This window comes from Syngnathus leptorhynchus, chromosome 2 (genome assembly GCF_054491065.1).
Source record: "Syngnathus leptorhynchus isolate UIUO chromosome 2, UIUO_Slep, whole genome shotgun sequence".
Classification (NCBI taxonomy): Eukaryota; Metazoa; Chordata; class Actinopteri; order Syngnathiformes; family Syngnathidae; genus Syngnathus; species Syngnathus leptorhynchus.
In genome coordinates this window covers 10004532-10019652 of record NC_141196.1, presented here as the reverse complement: position 1 = coordinate 10019652, position 15121 = coordinate 10004532, and the positions used below count along the sequence as shown (strand labels likewise).

The 15121-nt window shown below is 39.6% G+C and overlaps 3 protein-coding genes across 4 annotated transcripts; all 3 read right to left on the bottom strand.

Annotated features, from left to right (window-relative positions):
- Nucleotides 1-1042: 1042 nt before the first annotated feature.
- On the bottom strand, nucleotides 1043-5552 carry tmsb1 (thymosin beta 1). The gene is made up of 9 exons (XM_085937014.1): nucleotides 5386-5552; nucleotides 4805-4912; nucleotides 3840-3875; nucleotides 3029-3124; nucleotides 2896-2931; nucleotides 2462-2557; nucleotides 1728-1763; nucleotides 1422-1517; nucleotides 1043-1197 (listed from the first exon to the last, which is right to left on the bottom strand). The coding sequence occupies exons 2-9, from the start codon at nucleotides 4902-4904 to the stop codon at nucleotides 1154-1156; spliced, it is 540 nt and encodes a 179-aa protein (XP_085793140.1). The 5' UTR covers nucleotides 4905-4912; nucleotides 5386-5552; the 3' UTR covers nucleotides 1043-1153.
- Nucleotides 5553-6139: 587 nt separating this feature from the next.
- Nucleotides 6140-8278, bottom strand: LOC147060660 (solute carrier family 25 member 53-like). Its single transcript, XM_085905769.1, has 2 exons — nucleotides 8247-8278; nucleotides 6140-7942 (listed from the first exon to the last, which is right to left on the bottom strand). The coding sequence occupies exon 2, from the start codon at nucleotides 7939-7941 to the stop codon at nucleotides 7069-7071; it is 873 nt and encodes a 290-aa protein (XP_085761895.1). The 5' UTR covers nucleotide 7942; nucleotides 8247-8278; the 3' UTR covers nucleotides 6140-7068.
- A 323-nt stretch (nucleotides 8279-8601) lies between these two features.
- On the bottom strand, nucleotides 8602-13675 carry prps1b (phosphoribosyl pyrophosphate synthetase 1B). 2 transcript variants are annotated; one of them, XM_085905784.1, is made up of 8 exons: nucleotides 13519-13675; nucleotides 13280-13429; nucleotides 12332-12521; nucleotides 11188-11286; nucleotides 10930-11054; nucleotides 10628-10801; nucleotides 10044-10203; nucleotides 8602-9838 (listed from the first exon to the last, which is right to left on the bottom strand). In XM_085905784.1, the coding sequence occupies exons 2-8, from the start codon at nucleotides 13399-13401 to the stop codon at nucleotides 9746-9748; spliced, it is 963 nt and encodes a 320-aa protein (XP_085761910.1). In that variant the 5' UTR covers nucleotides 13402-13429; nucleotides 13519-13675; the 3' UTR covers nucleotides 8602-9745. The 2 variants fall into 2 exon arrangements, with proteins under 2 accessions (XP_085761910.1, XP_085761911.1); XM_085905785.1 differs by having other exon boundaries at nucleotides 12338-12521.
- Nucleotides 13676-15121: the final 1446 nt, after the last annotated feature.

Below are 15121 nucleotides of genomic sequence, written 5' to 3'. Positions count from 1 at the left end.
CCTATTGCTACTCCTATTGTATGTGTATTAAGAAACCTCTACCACTTCCCTCAATTATTTCAAACTAATTAGGCAAACATTAAAAAGGCAGTTAATTTATTTGTATTCAACCTGGGTTGGCATGAGTTAGTTTCAGCCTACGGCATATATGTAATAAAGGTGATCATTTAAAATAAATATGCTTTGAACGCAGATTTGCTGCATTATTTTATTTATTTTGACGCTATTTACAACTCATTTTTGCCAGCTGGTGTACAATACAGTCCTTATCTGTATCTCTACTTTCAAATAGTTGCTGCTCTGTCAACATGTTTGTGCAAGCCTGTTGTAGAAAAATCACAGCTGGCCCCATCTCAAGGGAATCCACTCAAGTCATCGGGCTTTCTAAAAATGTATTCATACTGCACGGATTTTGCATGTATTACTGGCAGTGCATCTATCTTCCTTTGTGTTGAAAAACAATGCCTTTTTTATCAATGCATAGATGGATGACAGCTGCAGGAAATCCAATCCCTACGGCACGTTTGGATCAGTTCTGAATTTGAGAGTTGACTTGATTGCACTACAGTAATAATAAAAAAAGAAATCTTGAACTGTTGTTCATCTTTATTGAGTAAATTGGTGCTTGACAAACATTAACATTTCTAATAAGGTAGACAATGCACAATTAATCCTATACTAAGAAAGTATGCATTTTATCAAAGGAATAGTTCATAACTCATTATATACTTGCAAATTCTCTTGTTTTTTTTTTTTTCAAAAAATTAAGTTTCCTGTTACCACACCTACAATTTGGCTTGTCATGACTGTATTCAATTTAAAGCAAGTAGGCAAGGGAGGTAAATTGTTAAAAAAAAAAAAAGGATAAAATGTATATTCTCAGCAAAGCATTAATGGTAACATTAAAATTGTTCTTAAACTGCAAAATGGAACTTGCTTTATTCTGTTCATTTCTATACTACCGGTGCATTGTATATATAAAAAAAAAAAAAAAAAAAAAAAAAAAGTTAATATAATACATGGAATGACTTGAAGGCACTAATACAGAAATATCTTTTTATTAATCAACTCATGTTGGCACATGGAGGCAGGAGATAGGACGGGATCATGTAGATGAGGGGGTAGAAGAAGCCAAGCTTGAGGAAGGGGTGATTCATTTACATCCACCTTTTGTCATTTTCTTTTCTGCCTCAATGTCTACAAAAGATAAAAAAAATAAAGAAAAAAGACAGCAAAACAAAGATTTGATGATGCAATACTGACAGGACAAAGTCATTTGTTGTATTATTCAAATTAATGATAAAGTTAAGTACAACGAGGCTCCCCTTATCCAAACTCTGCAGGGCTATTAAAAATTGGTGGCGGTTGTTACACTGCTAACGACTGTGACATGGGAATTGTACTCAAAATTGATAACCTACCCGCTTTAGTCGGAAGGAAATTCTTCTCCTCTGTTGAGGTCTTCCGCAGCTTGTTCGTGTTAAATCTCGCCACTTCGTCGTTAACCATTCGGGTAGCTGTTTAAAAAGTAAATGATCCCTTGCTTTTTCCCCTAACATTTTCTAAATGGCACTATTTGCAAATATACATTTGATACTTTTGCAAAATAGCATACAATTATTATGTCATTTTAAATGCTAAACAACAAACTTTCTTCTTAAATTCTTTGAGAAAAAAAAAAAGTAATAGTTTTTGACTAAATCATGCTCGAGGACTGGGTCACTTACGTTCTTTTTGGTTTAATTTCTTTTCCTCTTCAATCTCTGAAAAAATATCAAATGGGAAGCAAACAGAATCAAATAATTGATCAAATACTGACAGGCCCATAAAGTCCGCAGTATTCTGTATAAACACTGTTCACTGTACAAGGTATATTTGTGTGTTTCCAAGGGGCGGCCATTTTACCACTTGCTGGAAATGACATCACAGTTGCCAGGTATCAAGTCTTAACCAACCATGGCTCAGCTTCAGAAAACTGGTGGACCGTGATTGGTCGCCACCAGAGACCAGGCAACTGTGATGTCATTTTTAGCAAGTGGAAAAATGGCCACCCTCTGAGATGGCTAAAAACGGGGGGATTATGCCTGTTTAATTTATAACCCACAAAGGAAACATTAATCAGAACACTTGGTTTCGACTAGTTGGGCTGCGCGGAACATATTAAAAAGAAAATTCTTGGGTTGACTTCCTCTTTAAGCTAACTGAAAAGCATGGTGGAGGGACCATAATGGTATGAGCGTGCTTTGCTACCGTGGGGGCTGGACAGCTTCCTAGTCTATAGTGTGGAAAAACTTGTGGACATCTATCCAACAATTGAAGCTACACTACACTGCTTTGTAACGATAAGGGGACTGGAAGAATTATTCTTTTGCATTGGGTGTGTATTTACAGATGTCCCTACTTAGAGCTGTTGCATTCCCGATGACTTGGGATGAAATTGTACTCCAAAGTTAGCACCTACCATCTTTAGTCGGAAGTGTGGTCTTCTCAGTAGTTACAGTCTTCCGCAGCTTGTTTGTGTTAAATCTTTCCACTTCGTCGTTGACCATTCGGTTAGCTGTTCAAAAAGTCACGAAATGATTGGGTTATTGTGTAAATTGGAGCGTCTACAAATTATGAGGTGCTTTTGCGCTATTAGTTTTAAAACTATAAAAAAGGTTCAGGATTCATTTTCCTTGAACATTCTTTTTTTGCATTAAAGTAAACTTATCTTATTCTGTTCATTTCTAAGTTACATTCTAAAATAAGGGCAATGGAATACATTATACCTGACTTTAAGGAAGTACAGACATTATATTTGATGAATTCATGTTGGCAACAAAAACAGGAGATGGAAAGAGATCATATTTAGAAGTGAGGAAGAAGCCAAGCTTATGGAAGGGGTGATTCACTTACGTTCCTCTTCATTTAATTTCTTTTCGTTTTCAATGACTGGAAACAAAAAAGGGAGACAAAGAAAGAATTCATGATATTGTACTGCTGATGGCTTGGACCTAAGATTGAATTGTACTCCAAAGTTACCACCTACCGTCCTTTGTCGGCAGTATGGTCTTCTCGGCCGTTGTGGTCTTCCGCAGCTTCTTGGTGTTAAATCTCACTACTTCGTCATTGATCATTCGGGTAGCTGTTTAAAAAGCAAATGATTGTCTTATGTATTGTGTAAATTGGTGCGCCGACAAACTATTAGGTCTTTTTGAGCAATTAGTTTCAAACCAAATTATCCTTTGTCGTCAAGAACACTAATTCATTGCATATTAGTTTTGCAATTTTTTATTGAAGATGGTGGTTTTCGTGACGCTGTGGGATATTAAATGGAAACAAAACAGGCCAGTGCTGACACTGATCCGAGCTGTCAGAAAAATCACCTTAGTGCCATTTTCCACAATATTCTCTAAATGGCATTACTCAGACAAGAGTTGTTTGGCAGAACACTCTACATGTTAACATTAAAATTAAAACCTGACCGATGTGGATTATTTGTGGCCATTGCCAGTTCTGAGTAACCGGATGATTATTTAAAAAGAAAAACTGAAATATCTTCTTATTTGGACCATTAATATTTACAATAACAATATGAATAACAGACCAAATATTTGGCGGTTTCATAATACTTTACAACAAAGAGAGAAACAAGAAAAAATATTTATATATTGTATTTTCAATATCGGCCAATTAAATTCATCGTCTCATTAGTCGGTCAGGCACAAGTTAAAATCTTAAAACTACAGAGCAAAACATTCAAAACTCAAAAATATGCCTTGTTCATTTCTATTAAAAAAAAAAAAACTCTAAGAGAAGGGCAAAATAAGTCAAGCCTCAAGAGATGGTGTGTCACTTACGTTCCTCTTCGTTTAATTTCTTTTCCTCTTCAATCTCTAAAAAGTAATAAAACGAAAGGATCAGAAATTGAATTGATGACATTATACTATACTGACAGGATCCACATCCAGTTGAGTTCAATTCAAATAAACCCTGAAAGATCATGGCTGAACAAATATCAGTTATCATTTTTTAAACATTCGGTACTCCATTAATTCAGTTTTTTTCTTTCAATTTCAATTTTTTGCTTTCATAAGTCTTTATCTGTGCACTGACGTTCCCTATCCAGCCTGATGAGCTGAATGAGCAAAACTGCCTGAGGTGTTCCAGGCCTTCAGTATAAAAAAAAAAACTATCATAAAAAAAGTAAATAAATGAAACTAACTTCTGATAAAAGGTGGATGGAAGCACTGCACATTGAGAAAATGTGGATAATATTTATGAACATTTTCATTTGTTCCCCCGTTTTCAATTAAATTGCAAAAAAATCCAACATTTCCTGTTGTCATTATGAGGTGTTGTATATTGAATTGTAAAGATTTTATAAAATGGTTTTTAACATAATATCATATTAAAAAATACTTCCCAAATATCAGTATACAGACAAATAAACAGTGTATTGAACAAGATTTATTTACACTTAAACATACCACGCAAAAGAAAAGAAAATCTGTCGCATAAAGTTTAAGCAGTTGTTAAAATGCAATGTATGAGTATGTCGTTCTTTACAAGCAACATGCAAATCAATGCTCATTATGAATACAATAGTTTGGCGTGGCTTAGGCTGAGGCACATAATGAACATGAGAATAAAAAGTGAACAGGAAGCGTTCCTCTTTCTCATTGGGCGTGTACCAACAGTTGACATTCGATCCAAAGTCTACATGTGCTATTAACTGTCGCCGAGGAAGTGTCGCTCTGCTGATAACTGATAAATGGGATGTATTGTGCAAAAAAAAAAAAAAAAAAAAAGAAGCCCCACTTACCCTTTTGGGTTGGAAGTGATTTCTTCACTTCGGGTTCAGTCTTGCGCAGTTTGGTTTTATCAAACTGCTTCACTTCGGTTTTGACCTTTGGGTCGCACATTCTGCAAGCTTTTTCAAAAGCAAAGACAATCGAAAATTAAATGTGTATAATGAACAATTGGTATATTGCTTAATCGTAGCCAGGTAAAACCAATCTAATGATGTGTGTTTGCCACAAAGGGTGTGGTCTGCACTTCATGCCCATACAGGTACTAATGCCAGACCCATTAAAATGCCTGCGCTGAACTCAACCCTGAAGTTACGTAACTCTTCCGAGCACAAGAATCAAAACACATTTCCTAACGTGTACTGTGTGTACAAATACACTACATCAAACAAAGTGAAGGTTGCAAATTCAAATCAGAAGTGGCGATCGATGCATTGTGGCGCAGTGGGAAATTCGCGACCCGTTAATGGCAGGTATCATTAAAAAAAACTTCTGGATTTAGTTAAACTAAAGCATAATGTGCAGCTATAAGAACAAGTCAAGTTTGACTAATAACATTTCCTGCACATCCAGCTCGACATAGAGAGAATTTTACCTGTTATGGATACGTGTAGTGTTCCCGATGTGTTCTGCAGGTAGGAATAGTCTGCGGGAATCGAGTTAAGCAAACAGATTGTTAAGTAGAGGCAACACGCCCCAATGTGTTGTGCAAAGAAAAGAAAAAAAAAAGAAAAAAAAATCACAACTATGCCACTGACTCCTATTGGCTGCCAAAGCTCACAAGCACATGATGTCAATATTAAAAGGCGGACCCTCGAGCAATGGGCACGGCTTCCCGTTCCAGCGTTGCAATAGTGCAATTCTTTGCTCCTGCCTGGACTTGTAAGGAAGATTGAACAATCTGAGGAATGGCAAGGAACTTAATGAACTTCAGATGTTGCTGGGAGGAACATCTTAGTGGTTATTTATTGTTATAAAACATGTGTGGTAGGCCGATTGACCACTCCAAATTGTCCCCTATGGGTGCCCTGTAACCGGTTCAAAGTGTTACCGCCCTGTGACAGTTGGGATAAACTCACGTCCGCCCGTGTGACCCTTTGTGAGGGATAGGCGGGTCAGAAAATGAATGTGTGGATACCACCATCTAGAGGACAAAATGTGTCATGGCATACAGATATGTAAAACAGAAACCCCAATATGAGCATAATTATATTTTTTGGATTAGAAACACACGCACACACACTATATATAATCTCATTTAATGAGAACAATTAAGTGTTTGGAATTGGTTGAGTCAGTTTTAAGCGTCATTCAATGACAACAACTGCTTGGTTGGAATCACCCATTATTTTAATCCATTTTAACATCTACAACCTCAACGTTGCACATTGAACATGAATCTGTCCCTTTTGTGTGTTTGTCTCCAAAATACAAACAGGATAGTAAACCGGTGTTCTGATTCCTGAGTAGTATATAAATGCACCAGTCACCAGCACATCTATTTCCAGTCCACTAAATATTTGCCCAACCTGCAACGTGAAAGTAAACACGGAATGAATTGCGTAAATAGAATTTGGCTTCTTGTTTTTTTTTGTTTTTAAATGATTGTTGACTTACTGCTCTATTATTGAAACACAAACACTACTCACAAAGTTGGGGATATCCAACTTTCAGATGAACCTAAAATGCCGTTCAACATTTTAAAATGTTATATTCTTGAAACATTTCAGTGGATAAATCCAACTATTTAGTTGAGGAACCATCATTTTAACTATTCAGTTAAAATTGCCATCTAAATTGCCTCTCCATCGTACTGTTTTAAGTTTAGTGTGACCATCAGGTTTCAACGGGGCTAAACAGACTGGAAGAGTCACTGAAAGGCATTGAAGTGGACATCCTTGAAGTTTAATCTTGTTTTTATGTTGGCCTCCTTGAAAAGCACAACTTGTATACAAAGAATTGAACAGGTTAACATTTATATTCCAAGGTTTAGCGATTGAATTAAGTCTTTCTAGGTCTTGGTGTATTCTACCTGAAATTTCACATACAGTTTTGTCGTGTTTTTCATTTTTCTGAACTACAATAATAACAAAAAGTGTCATCGATATACCGCATTACTATAGAGAGAAGACATTCTATGTACATTAGCTATATTGTATTAGTCAAATATTTTGTATTGGATATTTTGTCAAAGGATGACTTTGGGCAATGCTTTTAGCTTGGATAAATCCAGAAACTGCATCGTAGGATGTCCTGACTTTCTATTTGCTACACACGCTCAGCCTGAGCGTTTTTGCTGCCTGTCATAAATGGCCGTGGTGATTCCCCAGGTGATACACGATCTGAGAATAACTAGGGCACCGCCTCGATATAGTAATAGGACACTTTTCTGCCTGGAGTTCCACAGGATCCTCCAGCAGGCTGTTACCCCTTTCACCTCTGTCTGCACCTCCACCTGCATGTTGGCTATCAGCACAGACAGCGGGTACAGGCTCAGGCTGATTGCCATGGAAGTAACAGTTCCAGAAATGAAGGAAGATGCTAATGGAGAAAGCCCCTGCCCCGCTACAGCATTACTCAAGGGCCCCTTCAAACCAAAGTAAAGTGAGCTGCCGAGGGCGTTGCGAACCGTGATGGGCAGGAAGGCCCGGTAGTAGCCTGAAGCCAGCTTTTGCGCCTTCAGCTTAACAAGAACACTCTTTAACGTCGGGAGGCGACGGTCGTTGTGGCCACTCTGCAGGACATTCTGAACACGCTCAAAAGGTGTAAAGACCAGCGCCTCCACTGTTCCTACGCCAAGCCCCGCCACAGCAGGTTGTAGAGAGGAAGGAATGACACTGAGGGAGGGCAAGGAGAGCAGGCGGAGGAAGGTATCCTGCAGTCCAAAGAGTAGCGTACCACTGAGTGTCCTCATCAGTAATGGTGGGGTCACCCCCCTGTAGAGCTTGACAAAGCCTTCTTTGTGGAGCTGCTTTACAGCCCGGTGAACCTGGATGTTGTGGATTTGCTGGCGGAAAACAGTCTTGTAAACGGGGAAAACAATAAGGGTGGACAGCAAGCTTGAGGTCCCACCATGGAGGTAGCTATGGAAACGTGTCTTTGAGTCCCTCAGGCGCTCTTCATCTTGTACAGGCTTGGGACGTTCTGCCATCCTTCAGATGAATGATGACATCACAAATCAATTTATAGTGCCTCACCCTGATCCTGAACAGCCAGGGTAGAAATAACAATAATAATAATAATGCAAGGGAAAAAAAATCCATTAACATTAAAACTTGAATCTAAAAATTGTCACGATACAGCAAAAGCAGAGCAGATATGCCACAATGGCAGCATCATTGACTTTTCTATTTCCACTCAAAAAAAGCCACGGAACACGGTCATTACATTGCAAGACCCATATAATGATAGAATGTTTTACTCCACGGTATGTATAATTTCTAAACAAGTGCTTACCCGTGATCCGGAAATCTTGTAAGCCTAGGATACTTAACAAGACGCGGTGCACTTCGCATTTATAGTCCCGCCCCTCTAAGAATAACCATAGGTCGGTTACCACGTCATATCGTCAGGGATTGGTCGGTTATTTCTGTCAATCAAACTGATGGGCGCGCCGTAATTGTGATTTTTATAGTGGTTTGGAGACGTTGACGCGGTTGGGTGATTTTTCTAGTGAGTCATTATTAAATTATACATCTGCTATTAAACCAAACTGGTTGTATTCGTGTTAGAAGTTTACTAAATTTCCTTGACAGTGAAGCAATGAGTTTGGTATTTGAAATTGTATCAAAACAAGGACTCTGTGCAAAGATTAATATCCACTATTGTTTTTATTTAAAATGTAACTAAACATGTGGACATGAATGACTGTGGAAATCAGGACAAATTTTGTTATTGAAAATAGAACAAGCGATAAAGAAATGTTCACAAATGGATGGCATTTGGAGTAAAATCATTGCAGTAAATTAAATACATAATCCATTTATTATGGGAAAGCAAAACAAATGACCACATTTAATATTGGACAAACTACTCAGATGATTCTTTTGGTTTTTGTGACCATATGGCACATGCTTTCATAAATGGCAAAAGAAAAAAACCCGTCAATTCTATTCAGTTTTATTAAAAACGTACCTGAATAAATGGCACCTACTCAAAATGTAAAGGGCATACTTTGGAATTAAAATATAAAATCCCCCCCAATATAGAGGGAAAGAAAGCGGGAGTACTTAATGTACAGGTGTGTGTGTATATATCCATAAATTAGAATACTATAGAAAAGTTCATTTCAGTAGCTCAACTCAAAATGCCAAATTCATCACTGATTTGTATATAAACTGATTTACCTCACAGGAAAATACATTGCATAAGGCCATCCTCATGTCTATTGAAAATTATTTAGATAGTCTTGTGTAATATTGTTTTTTTCGAGAATCTATTTGGAGTTTTCTGTAGCTGTAAAAAAGAGAAACAATTCACGCCATGTAATGTACTCTTTCACTTTTTGAATTGAACAACTGAAAAATGTCATTTCCATGAGAGTCCAATCTCTCTTGAGATGCACATGTCCATTTCTACCTGCAGAGTCACAGCTTCAAAAGACCACCTCGGTGGCCAAACCCCACTCAAATGGTGCATCTCAAAAGGGTGGAGAAAAGAGGGGAAAACAAAACGAAACAAAAAAACACCCCAGCACATATTGCGCCTTGTAGAACCCCTTCAACGTTTTCATATTTTACCACCATAAAAGCCAAACCCAACCTTACATGTGATGGCCTTCTCCGGTCAGACGGTTTCATCCAAGCTCAATAAATATGGTCTATTTGGTGCGGGGGTGGGATGTGTGTACTGTAACAGACATGATAGTTCTTTTCATCCCCAATGGAAGGGAACTTCTCTATTGGTTGTGTTTTCAGGATATGCCTCTTTTGATACTGGTCTGAAAGTAGACGCCGTTACAAGGGTACGTGGCTGAATAGGTACGACACCGACTCGCCATTGTGGGTTCTCCGAATGGCCTCCGCGAGGATCATGGAGATGTCGATAACCTGGAAGGTGAAAACATTGAAACTTTTTCTGATATTCTACAGCTGTGGAAATGGAAGATTAACAACATCTGCTCTCCTGAGACGTTAATGAAAACAAGCACTACAGAGCATAGATGAACAAATATCGGCACTTTCATTTGTACTTCTTCCAAAGGCGTATTTGACAGAAAAAAAAGCGAGACAACCACTGACAAGTCGCGCTCACCTGTATTTTGGGACAATGCCTCATTTTCTCCTCCTGGGGTATCGTATTGGTGACCACAACTGCTTCAAAGCAGGCATTATTGATGCGAGAAATGGCAGGCCCAGAGAAGATGCCGTGGGTCAGGATGGCATACACTTTGGTGGCACCAGCAGATATCAACCTAAAACGCCCAAAAGAAAAAAACAATTCACCCTTCTTGGACTTGAATCATTGAACGAGGTATTTTTTTTCCAAACCAAATTCCGCTGTTATGTTCTGCAGAGGAAGCACCTCATGATTGGCTGACATAAGAAACACCATCATGTTTGTTGAAATCATTGCATCAAGGGGATGCATTGAGAAAAAAAAAAAAAAATGGACAGATTATCATTTGAAAGATTTCTGTTAGTTGAGGCCCTACTTACTACAAATGTCTTTGTCCTTTACTACTGCCCTAGTCATTCTACTAGTGCACTGAATTGTCCTTTTAGTGCGGACAAAGAGCGTACCTGTACATCGACCGTAAGCTGGCTAACAAGAGAACTGAATAAATGCTCAAGCGGCTTTCAATAGGTGGTCTTAAACCAAGATGAATTTTAGCCTACTTGTCGGCAGCATGGCAGACGGTCCCGCAGGTGTCTGCCATGTCATCGACGAGGATGGCAACTCGAGCGGTCACGTCGCCGACGAGAACCATCCGATCGACCTCATTTGCCTTTTTCCGCTCTTTATGAATGAGAGCAAAGTCCACATTTAACCGGTCAGCGATGGAGGTGACCCTGCGGAGGGAAGGGAAAGTAGCCCAGTTACAACTAAGGAGCAAAAGGAAACAGCCAGATCTTTTTCCTCAGGTCGAAATTACAGAAGCAAAAAGTACAAAACTCGAATGCAAATGGCCTTAGCTCACCTCTTTGCTCCTCCGGCATCCGGTGAGACAATGGTGCAGTTTTTCCACTCGGGTATGTTTTCTTTAATCCACTTTAACACAGCGGGCTCTGCATAGAGGTTGTCAACTGGGATGTCGAAGAATCCCTGCAAGACAAAAACACTTCATCAGCATATCAAACTATCAAGACCATCTGTATTCAAAAGTAATCAAACCAAGAAGGATGAATACACAGACTGGTAAAGACCCAAGCCCTCGGTACGATGTGCAAATGTTTACCTGTATTTGCGAGGCGTGCAGGTCCATGGTGATGATGTGGTCGGCACCGGATACGGACAGCATGTTGGCCACCAACTTGGCGGATATGGGAGCACGGCTCTGCAATGAAAACAGATCCGTTCATTTACGTCACGAGCAAAAGGACCACTGCCAAGCACGACTTTGAGCTAAAAATAGGCAATGAACTGAGAACTTAGAATGTCATCACACTTCCCCTTCCACAATGTGTGATCTTTGCATAGCATCGATTCAATTATCTGGATGAAAATTGCTTAGACGACCATAACTTCAGTTATGGGCAAAAATCACGAACATACAAAATATAGAATGCAGTTTGATTTATATAGTGCACTTTACAACAGCTGGAGCTGAAACAAGCACTTCACTTATAGCAATGGACAACCACTGAGGCCGTGAAAATGCTAAATTCAAACACTGAAAATTCACACTCTTCCTAAACTGTTAAGAGTAAATACCAACCATAGTTCTGATAGTTTGGATTTTGCATTACAATTATTTATTTTGACTTTTTTTTATTTATTTAAAATTCAGTTTAAAAGAGCTCTTACAGCAGGTATATTACTTTTTATTTTTTGAGAATGCTTTGTTTGGACATGGAAGGGGGTGTTTTGTTTTCATTAGTTTTAGAATAAAAAAATCACAATGGCAGGACTTCACTATGTATATGAAAAACATGCGATACGCGTTAGATATTGCAATATCGATATTAGTGCGATATTTGCAAGTATGTTCGGACATACAAAAGACAGAAAACGTTTAACTAACATTAAACTTTATAAATCTGATTCAATCTTTAAATAATTTTGGCAAGAATTGGCTGGATAGACTTAGACTGCAAAACATAAAAACATTTTGGGGACACTCCGTATAATGTTCATGTTAATACGTTATACAATCAAAACAGATCATTCAACGGGTAACATGAAACTGTGCATGTTCACAAGCAATGGGCTGTGCAATATAAAACATGCTCGCAACTAAAGCAGATGAAAAAAAGATTGCAGCAAACAAACCTAAACAAACCGAAAAGCAGCCGTGAGCGCATGGACATGGCCAAAGGCTTCTCGTCATGGCGTCGGATGGCAAACAGCATGACAGAGAAAATTAGACAGATGTCCCTCACCCCCACCTTGTCCTTCTTGTCCTGGCGGGCGTACGGAAAGCAAGGGATGACGGCAGTAACTCTGGAGGCAGAGGCAATCTTGCAGGCGTTGATCATGATGAGCAGCTCCATCAAGTTGTCATTGATTTCGCCGCAGCCGCTTTGGACGATGTAGACGTCCTCTCCTCGTACACTCTCGCCTATCTCCACGCTGTATGTGTGTGTGTGTGTGTGTGTGATAGAGGTGACAAGACAAACATCACTTAGCAGCAGAGTGCTTAGCAAACACACTGTGGCAGCAGACAGAATAAACAATAGGCAACCGTCACGTGTGGCTTTAAACTGGAGAGGGTCCAACTCTTCTGAATGGAAAACCGTTTGCTTTATATCCGGCTTAATAAGCGAATAGTTTGTCTTCACTAACACAATTGAAAGCATGAGTAAAATATCTCTTACTCGTATTGTTTTTAAATTATATTTCTGCACACAATTTGGGTAACTACTTGTAACTAAGGGGGCAAAACTGCACGTGTTATTCATATTACAAGTGCAGTGTTACACATATATTGAATTTCAGTATCATGCAGTTACCTAGAGCGCAGTTGCTAAAAGTGTACATGGACCTTAAACCGAATAACAAGGATAAGCCATAAGAGCATTTTATTGATATACATTTTTCAGTTGCACTAGTAGGCCCAAGTAACGTAAAACTAGTAAGACACTCGTCTACCGGTGCTCTGAATTGGCTTACTGGTGAGGACGACAAGTACATGGACCTTAAACCGGGTATCAAGAATATCGAATAAATGCTCAAGCACACGTTGTAGCTGGATAGCCGAATAAACAAAGCTCCAATCGACACATGCGCGGTCATTTCTACGTGATATAAACGTTAGCTAGGCTACATCGGCTCAGTTACCGAGAGATTTGGGTTGTTGTCAAATTAAGAAACAGGGACGATCTACTCACCATGTTTCTTGGTTGCTAAATTTCTTGGTGACCACCTTCCCCAGCTCCAGACCAAGGCGGTCGGCTATTTTTTGAGACAAGTCTGGGTGAGAGCTACCGCTGAATATTTTGATATTTGGCATTTTGTTGCGGTCCAGGGCGTCGAGTCGTCTAAGCAGGTGACAGCAACCAATTGTATTAGTGATGAAAACAAAGAAAAGTCAGCGAAATGATATAATCATTCGTCTGGCTACTCTTACCGAGGCTCAATATTGACCAGCTAGCCACCTCTCGTCCTACACATCACGCGTGCGACTCTTTTCCTCTCGGTGCAGCGCGCGCACGCTTTCACTTACGGCTAATCGTGATGACGTCACACGGATAGCGTCAACAGCGAATGTTGCGTTCAGGCTCACTCGGATGTTGGAATACTCTAGGCACAAATGTATGACGCAGCAAGTGAAAGCATCACTGTGGTTTTACGGTGCAATAGTAGGTTATTTCTACAATGTGGTGTCACAACTCTGGGGTTTTCCTTGACGGAAAATACTTTTTTCTTTGGAAAAAACGCATGGTCGTGTTTTTACTTTCAGAGGATCGCAACACAGTTACGTTACACCTTCGTGTTATTTTTAATCCGGTGTCCAAGTGAAGTAGAACACAGATGCGTTTGTCGATCGTCAAACTTGTTCAACGTTCTTTTTGTGCCAAAATGCCGTAGGCGCAACTACAGTACTTCAAACATAAATATCGGCAGTAAGACATTGTACTCACAATTATTCATCCATTATTGCAACGACTATTTATTAGCAATATGTTCACACTTAAACAAATATGGCTACTTTTATTGAAAATGTTGTATGTTTCTTCATTTAAAAAAAGAATGAGAGTTGCATCAACAATTCTGAGTAGTGACTTCTGTACCTGATACGTCATCTGCTTTATTTGACCCTTTGGAATTATAAATTTTCTGCAGCACTGATTGTATCTTGATGACATTATGCAAAACAGAAGCATCAGGGTCAAACTCTCAATAAGGTTCACTGGAATGTACCAAATGTAAACTGTTGATTAAACATAATGAATGATAAATGGGCCACATGACTACAGTTGATCTGAAGAAGCAGACAGATGATACGAACGAGAAGCTATAATTCAGACCGACCTGTATAGACTGGAATATCTTCCAGATCATCTAAAATGGAATATTCCATTCATTTTCTATACCGCTTGTCAACCACGGGGGTCGCGGTGTGCTGGAGCCTATCCCAGCAGTCATCGGGCAGTAGGCAGGGGACACCCTGAACCGGTTGCCAGCCAATCGCAGGGCACACAGAGACCAACAACCATCCGTACTCGCACTCACACCTAGGGGCTATTTGGAGTGCTCAATAGGACTACCAAGCATGTTTTTGGGATGTGGGAGGAAACCGGAGTGCCCGGAGAAACTCCACGCAGGCAGGGGGAGAACGTGTAAACTCCACACAGGGAAGGCCGGAGGTGGAATCAAACCCGCACCCTCCTAACTGTGAGGCAGACTTGCTAACCAGTGCGGCACTGTGATGCCCAAAACTAAATTTTCACAGTTTTAATTCTATGTATTTATCATCTAACCAAGCAATGGCGTTGGTACTGAATTAAGTACGAGGCAGCACGGTGGCGCATTGGTTAGCACGTCCGCCTCACAGTTCTGAGGTTTGCGGGTTTCATTCACTTCCGGCCCTCCCCTTGTGGACTTTGCATGTTCTCCCTGCATAGGTACTATGGTTTGCTCCCACTTCCCAAAAACCTGCTTGGTAGGCTGACTGAGCACTCCAAATTGCCCATGGGTGTGAGTATGGGTGCGAATGGATGTGCACTCCA